A 17187-nucleotide genomic window follows, 5' to 3' on the forward strand; every position below is an offset into this window, starting at 1 on the left:
TTGGAACAAACTGCCAATAAAATTAAGACAATCCACCACATACCTTGACTTCAGGAAAAAACTAATGATTTATATCTCTTCTCCATATAACCACTCTCTTATCCTCATCCCTTCCTCCCAACAATCATCACACACTAAAAATGTAACTTCAAAACTTGGAACTAACTCTTATTGTAAACCGCATAGATTCCTTGCAAAGAATTGCGGTATATAAGATACTGTATTGTATTGTAGTTGATCACAAACTCTAGCAGCTCCAACATCCGGATAATTCTAATCTAAGACTTATTGAGTTGCTAAATCCTTAATTGGGTCCAGAGCGACTTATAAATAAAGAAACCCAAAACAATAATTGAAGAATAACAGTATAAAAAAAGATAGAACATCATAAAAAAGAATGTAAGAGAAAAAAAACATCAAAAAAATGCTTTTTTTAAAAACTGGGCTTGAACACTTTCCTGATGCCAAGCGGTGCCATGCATGGGGAGGAACTGACACCGATTCCTTTTGAGGCAAAGGATTCAGACTGCTTTCTGGTCCAGCCTTTTGATGAGATATGGTTGTTAAGGGCAAAGAGCAAGTATGGCCGAGCTTAATTATTGAAGGAAGTGGTAACTAAGAGGCAGGTTTACTCCTATGGGCACCCCACAAGAACTACTTTCATCCGCGTGGGAACCCTGCAAAAACTATCCATTCCTGCAGGATTCCTGCGACCCTGGAGAGAATCTCCATGGGATTTCCCACTAGCCTTTTCCCATGCAGCTCTCTAGACCACACTTTCATTATAGACGCCAAGTACTGTTGAAGCTGTACACTCTCTTTTCACTAAAAGAAACCATACTCCCATTACAGGTACCAAGCACACCCACACTCCCCTTGAGGAGGGTCAGATCATATTTCCCTTAAAAACACTAGGAGAATTCACAATTTATAGCAAAATCAGAAACCATGCAAGGTCAGAGGCAGTCTCTGTAAATCACTGAAATGATTCCACTTGAACATTTAAATCTCATAAACTGAAGGTCAACATACACAGTATAGAACTGTGGTGATAAGTATTCAGGTACAATATAATCCTAGCCTAAAGAGCTTACAATCCAAGTGGATACCTGAATCAATGGAAGATAAATGTCCTGCTCAAGGTCACAAGGAGTGTCAAAGGAAGAAGCAGGATTGAAATCCTGGCTTCCTTGTTTCTCATACCACTGCTTGAACTACTAGACTATTTCTTCCCCCACTTTTTCAATACTGCTTTGCCTTTGTTATCAGAATACAGAGCAAGAACACTCACCAATTCTTGCAGGCTTTCCGTTTCTTTTCACTTCCTGCCCCACAATCAGCAACTCGTAGGGAAGAGGGATCTGGTTTTTTTATATCTTCAGAGTCCAAAAGTTCGTCTGAATCTAAAAGATCCTGCAAGAAGAAGGAAATGAATCACTTCTGGTTTCACTGACACCCTAGTGTCATGGCTATTGGAAGCAAACCTAGAAAACCCACCACATCATCGTCATTCATATCAGTAGCTGACAGTGTCCAGAGCTGTGCTGCAGCAGGGTCCACCAAGGGCTTTGCTAGATTCAAAACAGGAGAAGCACCTGAAATTAGCCTCTGAAGCATAGAGCCATTCTTCATAACAAAGCTTCATGCAAGCAACACACCAATCTGTTACAAGGATTTCACCAACTTCTGAATCCAGCTAATTATGAAAACCATAGTTTTATGCATATAACACTAGGGCTGTCCAGAAAAACCTAGTTGGAAAAACTGTGTGAATTGAAGTTCTTCCCATGAATTGACTATGCTTGATCAGAAAATAATTAAAATTTTTTTAAAGCCTAAGCTTTGGTTGCTCAAAGTCACTGATTAAATAAAGCTCCATTTTTTCTTAAAATTTGCTATTATTTTTGCTTAATGAAGCATATTTCTTAGTATTACAGCTATAACATGTTTTCACACTCTGTAATGATACATTGATAAGACATTTTATGCAAAAATTATATATATATCTAGCAGTATTTTATTAAATGACCCTTCAATATCTGCACTTTATTTGTGGAAAATAACAGAAATCTAACATATTTCACTAATAGCTAAACATGTACAAGTACACTTTGGTGTCGTCATCTACCAATGGCATGCCAAACACTCAAGCATTCAATATCTTCTTGACATAGTCAGGATAAAGCTTTCGATGCTGTTTAACCCCCTTGTAACAAGGCCTCACTGAGCATTTGAGACCTTGCTGCAAGGAGTTAAACAGCATTCAAGGCTTTATCCTATCTAAGAAGACATTGAAAGCTTGAGTGTTTGGAATGCCATTGGTAGATGACTACTCATCCTGTATCTGTCTAATAGCTGTGCCTGGTTCCTTAAATGTTTCATCTGCTTTCAATTATTGTATTATTATTATTATTCTTTTTTTTTAAATCTTTATTCATTTTCAAATCAAACAATAAGTGCATAAAAATATATCATAAAAATAATTTCAATATAGCACTATATTATCTAACATATGAACAATAATAGTGTAAAACTCCCTCCTCCCCCCTTCATCCCATTCTCAATTAAAATAGAATATGCAATGCTATACAACATATTATAACATCTCGTATTTAATTACATCCCAAATCCACCCTCCCCCTTTGAGTGTGCTAGATAAAACTAAGAAAGAAAAGAAAAGGAACAGAAAAGAAATGTCTATTCATCACAATATTTTTCCAATGGCCCCCATATCTTTATAAAGTTATTATATGTCCCTTTTTGTACTGCTATTACTCTTTCCATCTTAAAAATATGGCACAATGAATTCCACCAGAATGTGTAATTTAGATTCTTATGATTTTTCCAATTATTGGTAATATGTTGAATGGCTACCCCTGTCATAACTAATAAAAGTTTGTTGTTATGTGACAATATTTGACTCTTTTTTCTCATAGCCGTTCCAAATAAAACGGCATCATAGGAGAGCACAACATGGTTTTCCAATAAAGAGTTTACTTGAGTCCAGATTGAATCCCAAAATGACTTAATGAAGGGACAGTAATAAAGTAGATGGTCTAATGTCCCTGGTTCCAGATTACAATGCCAGCATTTATTAGACTTAGAGCTATCCAACTTTTGTAATCTAACAGGGGTCCAAAACACTCTATGCAACAAAAAGAACCAAGTTTGCCTCATAGATGCTGACACTGTACATCTCATTCTCCAAGACCAAATTTGTGGCCATTGAGATGCAGAAATCTGATGCTTAATCTCAATGCTCCAAATGTCTCTAAGACCACACTTTGGTTTTTTATTCAAGTATCCAGATAATAATTTATACCACAATGCGGCTTGATGTCCTAGGAAGTCTCCTTGGAAGCACAGGAACTCCAGACTATATTGAGTATTTAAATTTTTCCATTCAGGGAACCCCACCTGAATAATCTGCTTCAACTGCAACCACTTAAAACTTTGTGATTTATTAAGACCAAATTTATGTTGCAATTGTGAAAAGTCAAGCAGCTTACCATCTGAAATAACATCATTCAGAGTTCGAATGCCTGTAATAATCCAGTTCTTCCAAATGACTTGAAATCTGCCGATTTTAATCTTGGAGTTTATCCATAAGGATTGATTAGTTGATTTATTAATTGGGATAGGTGTTACTTATATACCTCAATGTTTTCCATGTATCCATTAAAATTATTTTCTCTTTATATCTCCTAGGCATATTAATACTTGGTAAATGAACTAAATTCAAAGGAAACATGAGGCGCCATTCTAGATATAATCAATCTGGTGCATTATCGATGAGTTCTGGGAGGATCCAATACATACCCTGACGTAAAATATAGGCTTGATTATTATTATTCTATTATTGTATTATCCCTTACTGGTCCTGTTTGTCCTGTAAGTCATGTATTTGCTATATGAATTTTTGTTTCCCCGTATAGAGTACGCCCCCGAAATTCACAGGGGTTCCGTTCCAGGAACCCCCGTGAATTTAGAAAAACTGCAAATATGGTTTTTAGGCAGGGGAGGGCAGCTGGAGAGGCAGGAGAGGGCAGCCGGAGTGCTGGTGAGTGAAGGAAATCACTTCCACCTCTTCCTGTACTAAAGTCGGGCTTCACCAATCAGGAGCCGCTTTGACACGCAGTTCCTGATTGGTAAGGCCCGACTTTAGTACAAGAAGAGGTGGTCGGAGCATACAGCAAGTGATTTCCTTCACTCGCCGGCGCTCTGGATGCCCTCTCCTGCCTCCCCTGACCGGTCATTTGCGGTCAGAAAATACCGAGAATGACCAGGATCGCGTATTCGCAGGGGAGCACTGTACTGTCATAAATTGTTTTTAGAATTGTGCATCGCCTTGACTACATGATTAGGCGATCAATCAAATTTTAAATAAACTTGAAACTTACGTGATAAGATGTATTGAAGAAAAGCATTAGCATCCTATCTATATTATGTGAATGTTCTAATGTCCACTAATTAGGTGTTTCTCATATTATGCTGACACACAGGCATAGTCACAACCAATTTTGTGTGGGCCTGAGCCCGAAGTGGGTTTTAGTTCCTGCCAATGGAATCCAGCAGCTTTGGATCTGTTCCTGGAGGAACCCTGCTGATTTTGAATTTTTAACTGCTGAATCTGAAACCATAGAAAGATGTGGAAAATGAGAGTGTTGATGACCTGGAGCCTGTTGCCCTATTTATTTCAACTTTGAAGGTGGGTGAATCAAAGAAGGCATCTGCTAACTGGCAAGCTAAAGGTCTTTTGAAGTTAATGGTCAGGTAGTTCAAGATTGTCCATGGAAGGGGGTAGCACATAATTGGAGAACAGCTAGAAAATCTCTCCTATTTGTTGCTGCAGGGTTTGTATTTAGTGCTAATAAAGTTGATTTTCTTTCATTTTTAATTGAAAAACCCAGATAAGAATAATCTCCTGCTGGAGGCATAGGTATTGAGGATAAGAAAGGTAGCGCAAATAATTCAAGCAGTGATATATGGTGGTTTTCAGCATAGGGTTATTGATCTGGGTCAGAATACACCGAACGCTGTTGGTGTTCAGGAGACGAATAACTAAAAAACAAGGATTTAATGAAGGATATGAAATTTCAAATAAGGATCTGGTTGAGTATGGCTAAAACTAGGATCTTGCTGCCATGAAGTATGAAGATTGCTAGTAAATAAACATGGTTCTCTGCAGAGTTTTTGAGGTATTATTTGCCTGCATTGAATGAGGCTCTGCTGAATATACAGTCATGTATATACAGTCATGAATATACAGTCAAGAATATACAGTCATAAAATTAGGACACCCCATGAAATATTCAGTTCTTTCTTAAGAAATGTTCAAGTATCGATGTCAAATCTTTTTTTTAATTTATCTCTGGAAAAGAAAGTGATATAATTGCAGGTAAACAACAAACATTTTACTTGATTAACTCATGAAACAAAAAATATCCACAAAAATGTGTATTCTTACTGAGGACACACAGGACATAAGGGGTAGGAGAGTTCCTTGCAGAGAGAATGATAGGAAGGACATAGGTAATTTTACAGTGAGTGGAAGTTAGTAGTTGAAAGCAACCTTGAAAAAGTGGGCTTTTAGCTTGGATTTGAATACTACAAGAGACAGAGTATGACAGGCAGTCTGTTCCATGAATACGGGGCAGCAAGATAGAAGGGACGGAGTCTAGAGTTGGCAGTGGAGAAGAGTACGATTAGGAGGGACTTGCATGATGAATTGAGTTCAAGAGGGGGAGCACGTAAGGAGAGATATTGAGGGGCTGCGGAGTGAGTGCACATGTAGGTCAGGAAGAGGAGTTTGAATTGTGTAACCCTTACCTGCTGGGGTCAACTTCTTGGAAAATGAAAGTTTAAGCTGTGCTGAGGAGCCCACTTCAAAGTTGGGTTTCTTGCCTGATATTTGAATGATGTGTAGATTGTTGTCTTGGTAGCCAAGCTGCAGTTGAATGGCCTGTATCTCCTGTGGCGTCAGTGTGTGCTTTTGCACCTGGATGAAAAATCAGAACAGGGGGTTTAATAAAAAGGCACAGTTATAAAAGTCAAGATTACAATAATGCCCTCAAATAACTGGAACGGTTAAACAGAAGTGAACTTAAACCTAAAGATGAGAGACTGAAAACTGCATCAGAGAACAGTGGGAAGATAAATGCAGATTTTTGTAGCATGCCAACATCCACATCAGTGACGCGGCAGGGGGAAGGCCGTGAAGCCACCGCTGCTGTTTTGGAGAGTTCAGAGGTTAGGGGTGTAATACTTTAAGCACTGCAAAATATTCATTTACTTGGATTATGCTCTCACACATTTTTTTCAGTAGAAGTCCAAGATGAGGTACACTAAACATTTCCCTATTGGACTCATGCTCTAATCTTGTAATTGAAGCAATGGAGGGTTGGATGACTTCAAAATGTTTTCACTACTCTGTGTGTATGTAATATATCTATTTCTGTGCAGTGCTATTTAAAAAAAGGGGAATATTAAAGCAGGCAGCTAAATGCTTTACATTGTTTTAAAGGGGATTTGAACCAGGCCCCTCCTCCTTCTACTATTGTGTTTCCCTGAAAATAAGACATTCCTCAAAAATAAGCCCTAGAGCGTTTTTTGGAACACAAATTAATATAAGACCCTGTCTTATTTTCAGGGAAACACGGTACTAATAGAAATGTCAGTTTCAAGCGACTATTCAAAGTACTAAAGATGCAGTTAGCCATCAGGAAAAATATTGGTAAAAAATACAGAAATAGTCCCAATTGATTTCAGTGGCACTGGCTTGATTAAAAAGATTTTCCAAGTATAAATTGACAAGTTGCCTACGTATTACATTTCATAAGCTGCAGAAGGAAATTAACTTTCATTTGATGCAAGTATTAAGCAAACTAGAAGTAAATTTGGGAGACAAATTGTAGCCAACATAGCCTGGCTTGAGAATGAGGATCGCTCCTTGTTTGATATGCACAAAATCTAGACATTGCTTGCTGCAATGATTTTATTTGCACAGTCTGAGTGTAAAGCACAGACACCACTATAACGGAGAACAGAAGAAAAAAGTATCCAAATATTTTTTTTTTTAAATTATTGCAGTATAAGATATCAAAGCCCTAGAGCTGAGAGCTGAAGGAGGGTCTGAGATAGGTAATAATGCTGTGCTGGTGGAAATGACTACAGCATAGAGCTTAACAGGATAAAAGTTAAGCAAAGACACATCATGTTAGCATACCTGCGAGTTGCTGGCATGGAGGCAGTAGCAGAAAGAAGCTGAGCCAGTGACACTTGCACAGTGGTAATGGGCATATCAAGATGGCTGATCCATAGATTGCTCTAGCAGCAAAGGCTTTAAATCAGCCCATGGGGTATGTGAAACAGAGTGGGAAATCAACAGGGAGAGTATGCTGGAGGAGAGAGAAAGCACAAAAACTTGGGGATACAGAGAAACAAACAGCTGGGGACATAGAGAGATTCATTTCTTTGGGGTAAATAATAGAGATAAATTTATATACAAGGGCAGAAAAGGCATGTGCTGCCACTATGCATTTACATGCTTTTATAAAATAGCCTATCAAAACAATCCTGCCCAAAAGTTATATCTGTTCCGAGGCAGATGTAAGCTATACTAGCAAGAACAGATGCTTATAAGATGTAGCGAAATTGAAATCTTGAAGGAATATGATAGTTTTAATGATTGTATAGAAAGATGGGAGGAGGGAGGGTTTTTAATTAATATACATATTAAGAATATAATGTATGATGTTCAAGTGTTATATGATAGTATTTCATGTTGTTCTTTTTGTGCACTTGATGTAAGTTTGAAAAAGAATAAAGAAATTAAATTAAAAAAAAAAAAAAAATTACAAAGGAAATTCTGATGCTGCCCATTCTCTGTCCTCAGAACATATACTTATAAATTTTTATATAAAAAGAAATAAGCATTATATTTTATGAGCATTTTCTTTTGTCCCACATGCCATGGCTGCAGAAAGGGGGAAGACCATATAGAGAAACAGCATGCATTGGTATTCAATTTGCAATGTACAAATTCCATGACCCACTTCTAGTTGGAACAAATCTCTAAAAGCACACTTCTGCAGGTTTTCCCCCACTTGTTCAGAGAAAATAATTCTTTAGAACATGAGGTCACAGTATGACTTTCCAGAGAGAGAATTCAGGTCCTGTATCAGAAATGATTTGTGGCAGATACATGATATTGTAGAGACAAGGAATATCAGAATTAGAAAGAACAGGAGATGCATAAAGGATTTCTAGGTGCAAAGAAGCGAGGGGAAGTCAAAAATCAACTGGGACCTATGGTATTGCACCAGGAAAACTAAGCAGATTAGATAGAAACACAGGCAGGAACCGATTAGGCCTATGTAATAATCTGCATTAAAATTAACATTGAAACATGATGACAGATAAAGGCCAAATAGTCCATCTAGTCTGCCCATCCGCAGTAACCATTATAGTATCCTTTCCAGAAAGCACATTTGTTAAATATTTACAGGGAAATTGGGGGGGGGGGGGGGCGTGGCTTTGGAGCGGACGAAAATGGCTGGGTAGTGGAGTTGCTCCGTGAAGACAAGCTAGTTGACAGAGAACATAGCCGGAAAAAATTTAAATTTCACTCTGAAAAGTGAGGCAGAGGTGGATAATGGCTTCGGGAAAGCAAAACAAAATTTTGGCGGCGGGGAGCAGCTCAGGAAGCGTGAAGCGATCGAAATTTGATACGGCTACACCGCTGTCAGTTCCGTTGCCGCCGGAGGATGTAGAAAACAAAGACATAATGAAAGAAATAAAGGCGGTAAAGGAAATAATATTGGAATGCGCTAAAAATATAAAAGAAGTCAAAGAAGAGGTAGTATGTTTATCAAATAAATTACAAGCGATGGAAATGAAAGTGGATCAAATTGATAAACGAGTGGAAAAGTGTGAGGAGGAAAGTATAAAGCACAAGGAACACAGTAAGGAAATTGAAGCACTGAAAAGGGAGCTGGAAGATTTGTCCAATAGGGAACGAAGGAGTAATTTAAGGGTGCTTGGGGTCCCGGAGGGAATTGAAAAGTCAGATCCGATTGGATTTTTAATTAATTTTTTGCCCAAGGTGCTCCCGTTGCAAAATAAATATCCGTTGGAAATAGAACGTGCACACAGGGTCCCAACGAGATTATCAAACAGCCAAAAAGGACCAAGTCCACTGATCTTTAAGCTACTTAGATATCAGCAGGTAGCTGAAATAATTAAATTAGCTAAAGATAATAAAAACTTAAAGTGTCAGGATTCAAAGATTTACATAGTGCCTGACTTTGCCAGAGCAACGGCACAAAAGAGGAAACAGCTATTAGACTTGAGACCACAGCTGAGAAGTCTGGGTGCTAGATATGGGCTCATATACCCGGCAACTATGCGGGTCACTTATAAGAATAAAACTTTGAATTTTGATACTGCAGATAAACTTAAGGAGTTTCTGGAGCAGTGCGAATCACCAATGGCTACTTAGTAGAGATTTGGATGAAAGTATTTGTGTTCTTGGTTGAAATGTTTATTATTTGTTTGGAATTTATATGTTTAAAAAAAAAAAAAAGTTAATGAGATTCTAAAGGCATGGCTACAGTTGGATTTCAAATACATTCCACATTCTATCTTGTCATGAGGCAAATGGAATGTAGCCTGTAAGAGTATAAGAGATGCAATATTACAGACCTTTTAAAAGACAGAGGTTAATAAGATGGATTATACTGACTTGCCGTTTGGACAGACAGTCTGAGAAACGGTGGAGGATTGTGAATAGATTGAAGGAGATAAGTTCTAAATAGTACTGAGAAGGTATAAACTACAAGCAAGAGGACATTAAATAGAATGGATCTGCAAGCAAGATGAGAGTTAGACTGAGACTTTATATGCCTTATAATTATTATTTGCATAAAAGGAGAAGACTGCTGTGATATATGGAATAAGACATTGAAATGAAAATCTATAAATGCAGTAGAGGATTTTTTGAAGAAGGTTCTGGTATATAGTTGGCCTGACCTTAAAATAAAAATGACAGAGATATGGTCAATAAAAAGGAACAGGGTTTATATATGTAGAATGAATGAAAAAAGTTTATTGCAAAAAGTAACAGAGTTATGTGAGCAATGGAATCCTTTACATTTATCTTGGTGGGGAAGAGTACAAACAGTCAAAATGATGATATTGCCTGTGGTTTGTTATCAAATGGGAATGATACCAGTTTTTTTTCAGGGGTCTTTTTACAAAAAGTTAAATAATATTCTTAGTAAATTTATTTGGCTGGGTAAAGCTGTAAGAATTGCTCTAGTGACTTTACAAAAACCAATTGAGGAGGGAGGGGTAAATTTTCCAAATTTTTATAGGTTTCATCAATCCTATATCTTGCGCCAAGGTATGTATTGGGTCCTCCCAGAACTCATGGAGAAGCTTCCAGATTGGTTATAGTTGGAGTGGCAGCTCATGTCTCCTATTAGGCTTCGTCATTTGATTAGTATTAAAATGCCTAGAATAAGAAAAAGTAATAGGATATTAATGGACACATGGACAACATTAAAGTATGTTAACAACTTAACTCCTATTACTATTCAAAAATCTACTTGTCAAAATATATGGCTGAACTCCAAGATACAAATAGGCGGTTTTATGATTGTCTGGAAGGATTGGATTGAAGCAGGAATACGTACTTTAAATGATGTTATTAATGATGGTAAGCTGCTGGAGTTTTCACAATTACAACATAAATTTGGACTTAATAAAAAACAAAGTTATAAATGGTTGCAATTGAAGCAGGCCATTCAGGCAGGATTCCCTGAATGGAAATCTTTAAATACTCATTTTACTCTAGAATTCTTATGCTTCCAGGCAGAATTAAAAAAGAGAAAGGAGGATATAGCTCAAGCTCTCACTTACAGTTCACTACGAAGGGGTGCTGAAAAGTTCTCAGTCCAACCAGCTTCCTAAATTCTGCGTGCTATTTTGCCACTGTAGCTAAAGAGTGTTATTTTATTTTGCAAAGTGTCATTCTGCAGAATCCTAATGCTATGTTTTGACATTGTTTCAGATCACTGATTGAACCATGTCAACAAAAAGTGTGGAATTTTCAAGTGTGGAACTCCGAGCCATCATGAAGTTTCTATTCTTGCAGAAGAAAACTACAAAGGAAATCCATGAATATATGATGCAATCACCGAGTGACAGATGTCCAATATATTCTACAGCACAGTTCTTCAACCACCGGTCTGCGGACCGGTGTGGGTCCGCAGAAAATTCCTGCCAGTCCGCAGCAGGTTCGGCAAGATCAACATCTTCAATTTCCTGCCGGTCCGCACAGGACCGGCAAGATCGAAGAGCTTTAGTTCGCGCAGGGCCGGAAAGATAATGGGGAGCCTCAGACAGTGTGCTTTCTCCCCTCCCAGTGGCTCTCCTTACTTACAAGTGCAGCGATTCAGCAAGGAAGCCTTGGAGTTTTGCTGAGTTGGGCCGCTTCTGATGATGGAACTTCTGCTTTCCTCAGAAGCGGTGCGACCCAACAAAGGACCCAAGGCTGCCTTACTGAATCGCAGCGCTGGCAAGTAAGGAGAGTTCCTGGGAGGGGAGAAAGCTGCTGGGCATGGTGAAAAAAAAGGGACAGCTGCTACTGGACCTGGAGAGGGAGAAGGAGAGATGCTGCTGGGAGGGGAGGAGGGAAAGGAGTCTGGGAAGCTGCTGGGCAAGGGGAAAAAGGGACAGCTGCTACTGGACCTGGAGAGGGATAAAGAGAGATGCTGCTGGGAGGGGAGGAGGGAAAGGTGTCTGGGAAGCTGCTGGGCAAGGGGAAAAAGGGACAGCTGCTACTGGACCTGGAGAGGGATAAAGAGAGATGCTGCTGGGAAGGGAGGAGGGAAAGGTGTCTGGGAAGCTGCTGGGCAAGGGGAAAAAGGGACAGCTGCTACTGGACCTGAAGGGAGGGAGGAGAGATGCTGCTGGGAGGGGAGGAGGGAAAGGAAAGGGAAGAGAGTTACTGCTGGACAGGGGGAGGAGGGAAGGGAGAAGAAAAAAGGAAGAATCAGCTGGCAGGGAGATTAGAGGAGGGGAAGGGGAGAGACAGGAATGAGATGGGAAGGGGGGTCAGCAGAGAAATTGAGAGGGACAAAGATGCTAGATCTGGTGTAGGAGAGATAAAAATGAAGAGAGCAGTGAAGCTGGAATGAATCGTGTAAAAAGGAGAGGGACATAGGCTGGATAGAAAGGAGAGAGGGGCATAGAAAGAAGATAAATACCATATCGAAGGGGGAGAGATCAGACAGTAGATGGAAGGGGCAGATGCTGGATTGAAGAGACAGAGAGGGCAGACGCTGGAAGGAAGAGAGTGAAAAGAAGATGAAAGCAGAAACCAGAGACAACAAAAGGTAGAAACAAATAATTTTATTTCTATTTTGTGATTTTGTGTTAGTGGCCCCCCCCAATGTATGGTGGTAGGGGTTAAGTGAAAGGCGTACTGACAAACGCTGGTCCCAGGTTCAGTTCCCTCACAGATGAGTCACCAGGAAGTAGAATAAAGAAGGCATAGCCAGAGGTGATTGCATAAAGAATATATTATAGAAATAGTCTTACAGAAAAGCAATATTTATAAGCATTACAATGAAGCATTTACAATTAAGTAGAGAGCAAAGTAGTTTCCCTGCCTTACAGAGTCCAGAAGGAAGCGTGAAGTTTCAGGGAAAGGCAGAGAGAGACAGAGAAAAGAGGGATGGTCTAAGCTTCGTGTTCCATAGATAAAGGGAAGGATAGACAGAAAGAGAGGGAGAGTTGAGATCCCTCTCCTCCAGAGATAGATAGCTTGATTGATAGCTAGATTGATAGAGCAGAGAGGAGGCTTTTATACCTTGGCTGAATATAGAAACCTGTATGCCCCAGTATCTTTCTGTTTAGAACTTGCAAACTGTTTGAGACAATGGTCAATTTAATTGACAAAGGAGGGTGTGATACTTGCAAGCATGGAAGATGGGATTAAGTCTCTGGCTTGATCTGTGCACTTGGACCCATTGTCCTAAGCACCCTCTTAATCAGACGTTAACACCTTTTAGCTAGTCATGATTCAATCAGGGATACTTGAAACATATCAATCAGGGCTACTTAAAACCGTCTTCCTGCCCTCAGGGTCTATCTGCATTCCCATGCCAGAGTCAGATTGATATAATTTCCCATAGGCCTTCGCTGACATAAGTAATGCCAACTGAAAATGCTGAATGGTAGCGACAGCTAGGCTGACAATCAGATTTTAAATATTACATTACATTACATTAGTGATTTCTATTCCGCTTGTGCCTTGCGGTTCTAATATATATATATCCTTCTAGAGCTGGTGTTAGACATAACTAGGGACTGCAAAGTCCAGGCAGTGGCTTAGGGCTCTCTCTGACCAGGGAGGCAGTTGCCCTAGTTGCACTCCCCTAACCCTATTCCTGCTATGTGTGACTGTGGTATTCTGTTAGCATGATATTTCTGTGTAGCATTCTGTAATAATTTGGCTTATTCAGTTTTCTTGATAGTAGAGGGGATATATGTGAAGGGGAGGAGAGGCAGGGGTTTTGTTGATCCTTGCTCTTTATTATTTGTATTTATAAAATGACAATTGTATAGAATATTGTTTCTTTTTATACTTTAATAAAATACATTCAGTATAAAATCATAACTGAGGCTTGTGCGGATGGGATCAGATGGTTTGCGAGGACCGAGCTTGCGGAGATAGGGCGGAAACGGGGTTTTTAAATTTCAGTCCTAGTAGTTTGCCGGTCCACAAAATAACTTTTTTTTCCACCGGTCCATAGGTGTAAAAAGGTTGAAGAACACTGCTCTACAGTGAAGAAGTGGTGTACAAACTTTCAGTGTGGAAATTCCAAGACCGAAGGTGTAGCAAGGTCTGGGAGGCCTCAAATGGTGTCAACTCCTGAAATTATTGACCATGTCCACAACCTGATTTTGGCAGATAGGCGAATATCAGCTAGAACAATTGCTGAGACACTACAGATATATAATTCACAAGCAGCTGGGTATGAAGAAGCTGTCAGCCAAGTCGGTGCCCAAATGTTTGAATTCTGATGAGAAATGACATTGAGTGGACACTTCCAAGTTGATTTTGCAGCATTTTCAACGAGCTGTTGCCAACTTTTTGGAACAGCTAAGTTACTGTTGATGAAACATGGTTACATGACCCCGAGACAAAATAACAGTTTGTGCAATGGCAGCACTCGGGTTCTCCAAAGTCAAGGAAATTCAAGACCCAAAAGTCAGCAGGAAAGGTCAAAGTCATTACAACACCTTCCTGATCCCAAAAATACTGTGGCCATCTTCCAAGGGGCCAAACAGTTAATGCAGAATACTACTGTAACTTGCTGTGCCGATTAAAGGAGGCACTGAGAAAAAAAAAAAGGAGAGGGAAACTGCAAAAAAGGAGTTCTCTTTTAAAAGACAATACACCTGTTCATAAGGCTGGCAAAACGAAGGATGTTTTGACACAGCTGGGGTTTCAGTGCATAGACCATCCACCCTACTTACCAGATCTTGCTCCATATAACTATTTTCTGTTTCTAAACCTTAAAAAGAATTTGAAAGGCCAACAATTTTTGAGTGATTTGGAGGCGATTGCAGCAGCAGAGCAGTATTTCAGTGACCAGGCACTGAAGTATTTTTTGGAAGGGTTTCAGAAACTATAGACATGATGTGCTAAGTGTGTTGAGCTTAGGGGTGAATATGTGAATAAAGTGTAAATTTCATGGCTCCACATCATTCCCTTCTTGGTTGGGCTTATAAACATTTCAGCACCCCCTTGTAGTCATGTCTCCATCATCATATATAATAAAACGCTAAGCGCGCATGCGCACTCGCGCCGCGTGTTTCCTGATCTGTCGCGCCAGACAAGCTTCCCTGCTCTCCACCTCACAATACGGCCCTACCGGCCGAAGTGTCTTTAGACGCTGCTGCGGCAAGGCAGTGCGGAGCGGCGGTTGCTGGGAGGAGGCTGTGGCGGCTTGAGGCGAAAGGCGGTGCGGAGTGGCGGCTGGCAGCCGCTAGCACCCCCTGCCCTCTTCGTCGCGGCTCAGGAGAGACGTGGCAGTGCAAGGCCTGGACGTCACCGCCGCGCGCTGCCACCCAGAACTCCCCCACCTCTGCTGACCCTTGCCCCTGCCTGTCCCACAGGGCACCCCTGGCAATCCTGGCCCACAATAGTCGGTCCAGACCCAAGGCAGAGGAGACACTGAAACACCAACAATGCAACAGGTACTCTAATGATGCTGGATGGGGTGAAAAAGGTCGAAATAGGAAAGGTAAAAGGGTAAATGGGAATATTGGTAGGTAAAAAGAAGGGAGAAGGGCTACTGATGGACAGGGGGAGCAGGGAAGGGGTACTGCTGGACAGGGGGAGGTAAAAGGAAGAGAAAAGGGCTACTGCTGGACAGGGGGAGCAGGAAAGGGGTTCTGCTGGACAGAGGGAAGGTAAAAGGAAGGGAGAAGGGCTACTGCTGGACAGGGGGGAGAGACAGAAAGAAAAGACAGAAAGAAAGGGGGGCTGGGAGAAAGAAAAAAAGACACACATACAGAAAGAGAGAAAGAAATGCCTAAGTCTACACATCTATTCTAGCACCCGTTAATGTAACGGGCTGAAAAACTAGTAAAAATATATTTCATTTAAACAGTAAAAATCAGTACTACACTTATTCATCCTTAAGAATATTGATTTGGAGTTCTCTTTATCAATATAAATGCTTAGAAGACTTAAAATTTCATAAAAGATTAAAAACAGGCTTAATTTAGAATGACATTGCTGATATGAAGTTAGCTGGAACTTCAGAAACCTTCATAATAATGAACACACCTCTGTCACATCTGTCAGTCCTGCGAGGGTCAAGGCAGAACAGAGCCGGGCTTCTGTCCTCAGAGCACTTCCTAGAACAAGTAAAGTAGGAAGTAATGAAAGGAAAGACAACAGGTCCCAGCATTCAGTAAGGATCCCTCAAGCACATTATAAACAAGATCATCTTATTTTATATTTCTTGAATCTTTGATCTTTAAAAAGAACTGTGGATCTTTGAAGGCCACATTCTGTGGTATAAGACTGCCTTTTCTGAAGCCCCCCCTCCTCACCAAAAAAAGACAAGTTCTGTACAATACAGAAAAATCTCGTTATAACGGACTTCAAGGGACCTGGAAAAAATCCAGAGCTGCATTTTTAAAAAACTTAATTTAGGTCAACTTGAAACAATGTTCAATCAACGAACAACAGTCACTGCATACCATATCAGCAACATCAAGAACAAAACTCAGCAAAACATTGGTATGGCACAAAATGATTGCAAAACCAGAGCACTAAAAGATGTTCTAAAGCACAGTTCTTCAACCGCCGGTCCGCGGACCGGTGTCGGTCCGCAGGAAATTTTTGCCGGTCCGCGCAGGGCCGGCAAGATTGACTCACTTCAACTTCCTGCCGGTCCGCGCAGGGCCGGCAAGATCAACATGTGAAGCATGCGCTGGGTCGGAGAGATCTTGGGGAGCCTCCGACAGTGGCTTTCTCCCCTCTCTGCAGCTCTCCTTTACTTCCCAGCGCAGCGATTCAGGAAGGCAGCCTCGGGGCTTTTGCTGAGTCGCGGCTGCCTCTGATGATGCAACTTTCTCTTTCTTCAGAGGCGGCGCGACCCAACAAAGGACCCGAGGCTGCCTTAGTGAATCGCTGCACTGGGAAGTAAGAAGAGCTGCTGGGAGGGGAGAAAACCACTATCAGAGTCTGTGTTCCCTCTAAGGTGAGCGCATGAGCGATCGCTCACTATTTTCAGTGGCGTCGCTCATGCTTCTTCTGGTGTCGCTCACTGGAGCGGAGGTGAGAGGAAGTTGTGGCGGTGGTGGTCTGCCCTGCTCGCCTAAGATGCAGCAGCGGCGGCTCCTTTCATGATCCCCGCAATCAGTGGCGTACTAAGTGGGGGGCGGTCCGCCCCTTGTTCTCATTGGTGTAACGCCGGCCCTGCAGCTCCGGACTTCCCCACACCTGCCCCCCCTTCGGATCGCTATTATTTTAAATGTTATAGCGGCGGCGCTGTATCCATCAGTGGAGACGTCTAACCTCGGCCTGCCCCGGAACTTTTACTGCAACAGTGACTTCCTGTTCCTGCATAGACGGGCGGCTGCTGCAGTAAGAGTTCCGGG

The 17187-nt window shown here is 40.9% G+C and overlaps 1 protein-coding gene across 1 annotated transcript in view; it reads right to left on the reverse strand.

Annotated features, from left to right (window-relative positions):
• Positions 1-17187, reverse strand: part of CIAPIN1 (cytokine induced apoptosis inhibitor 1) — a 55496-nt gene that overhangs the window by 12444 nt on the left and 25865 nt on the right. Inside the window, exons 4-7 of the mRNA XM_033943739.1 lie at positions 15866-15936; positions 5830-5998; positions 1498-1571; positions 1292-1413 (exon numbers count right to left, since the gene is read on the reverse strand). Coding sequence (XP_033799630.1) covers positions 1292-1413; positions 1498-1571; positions 5830-5998; positions 15866-15936 — 436 coding nt within the window. The remainder of the gene's footprint in view (positions 1-1291; positions 1414-1497; positions 1572-5829; positions 5999-15865; positions 15937-17187) is intronic.

This window comes from Geotrypetes seraphini, chromosome 4, assembly GCF_902459505.1.
Source record: "Geotrypetes seraphini chromosome 4, aGeoSer1.1, whole genome shotgun sequence".
NCBI classification, from domain to species: Eukaryota; Metazoa; Chordata; class Amphibia; order Gymnophiona; family Dermophiidae; genus Geotrypetes; species Geotrypetes seraphini.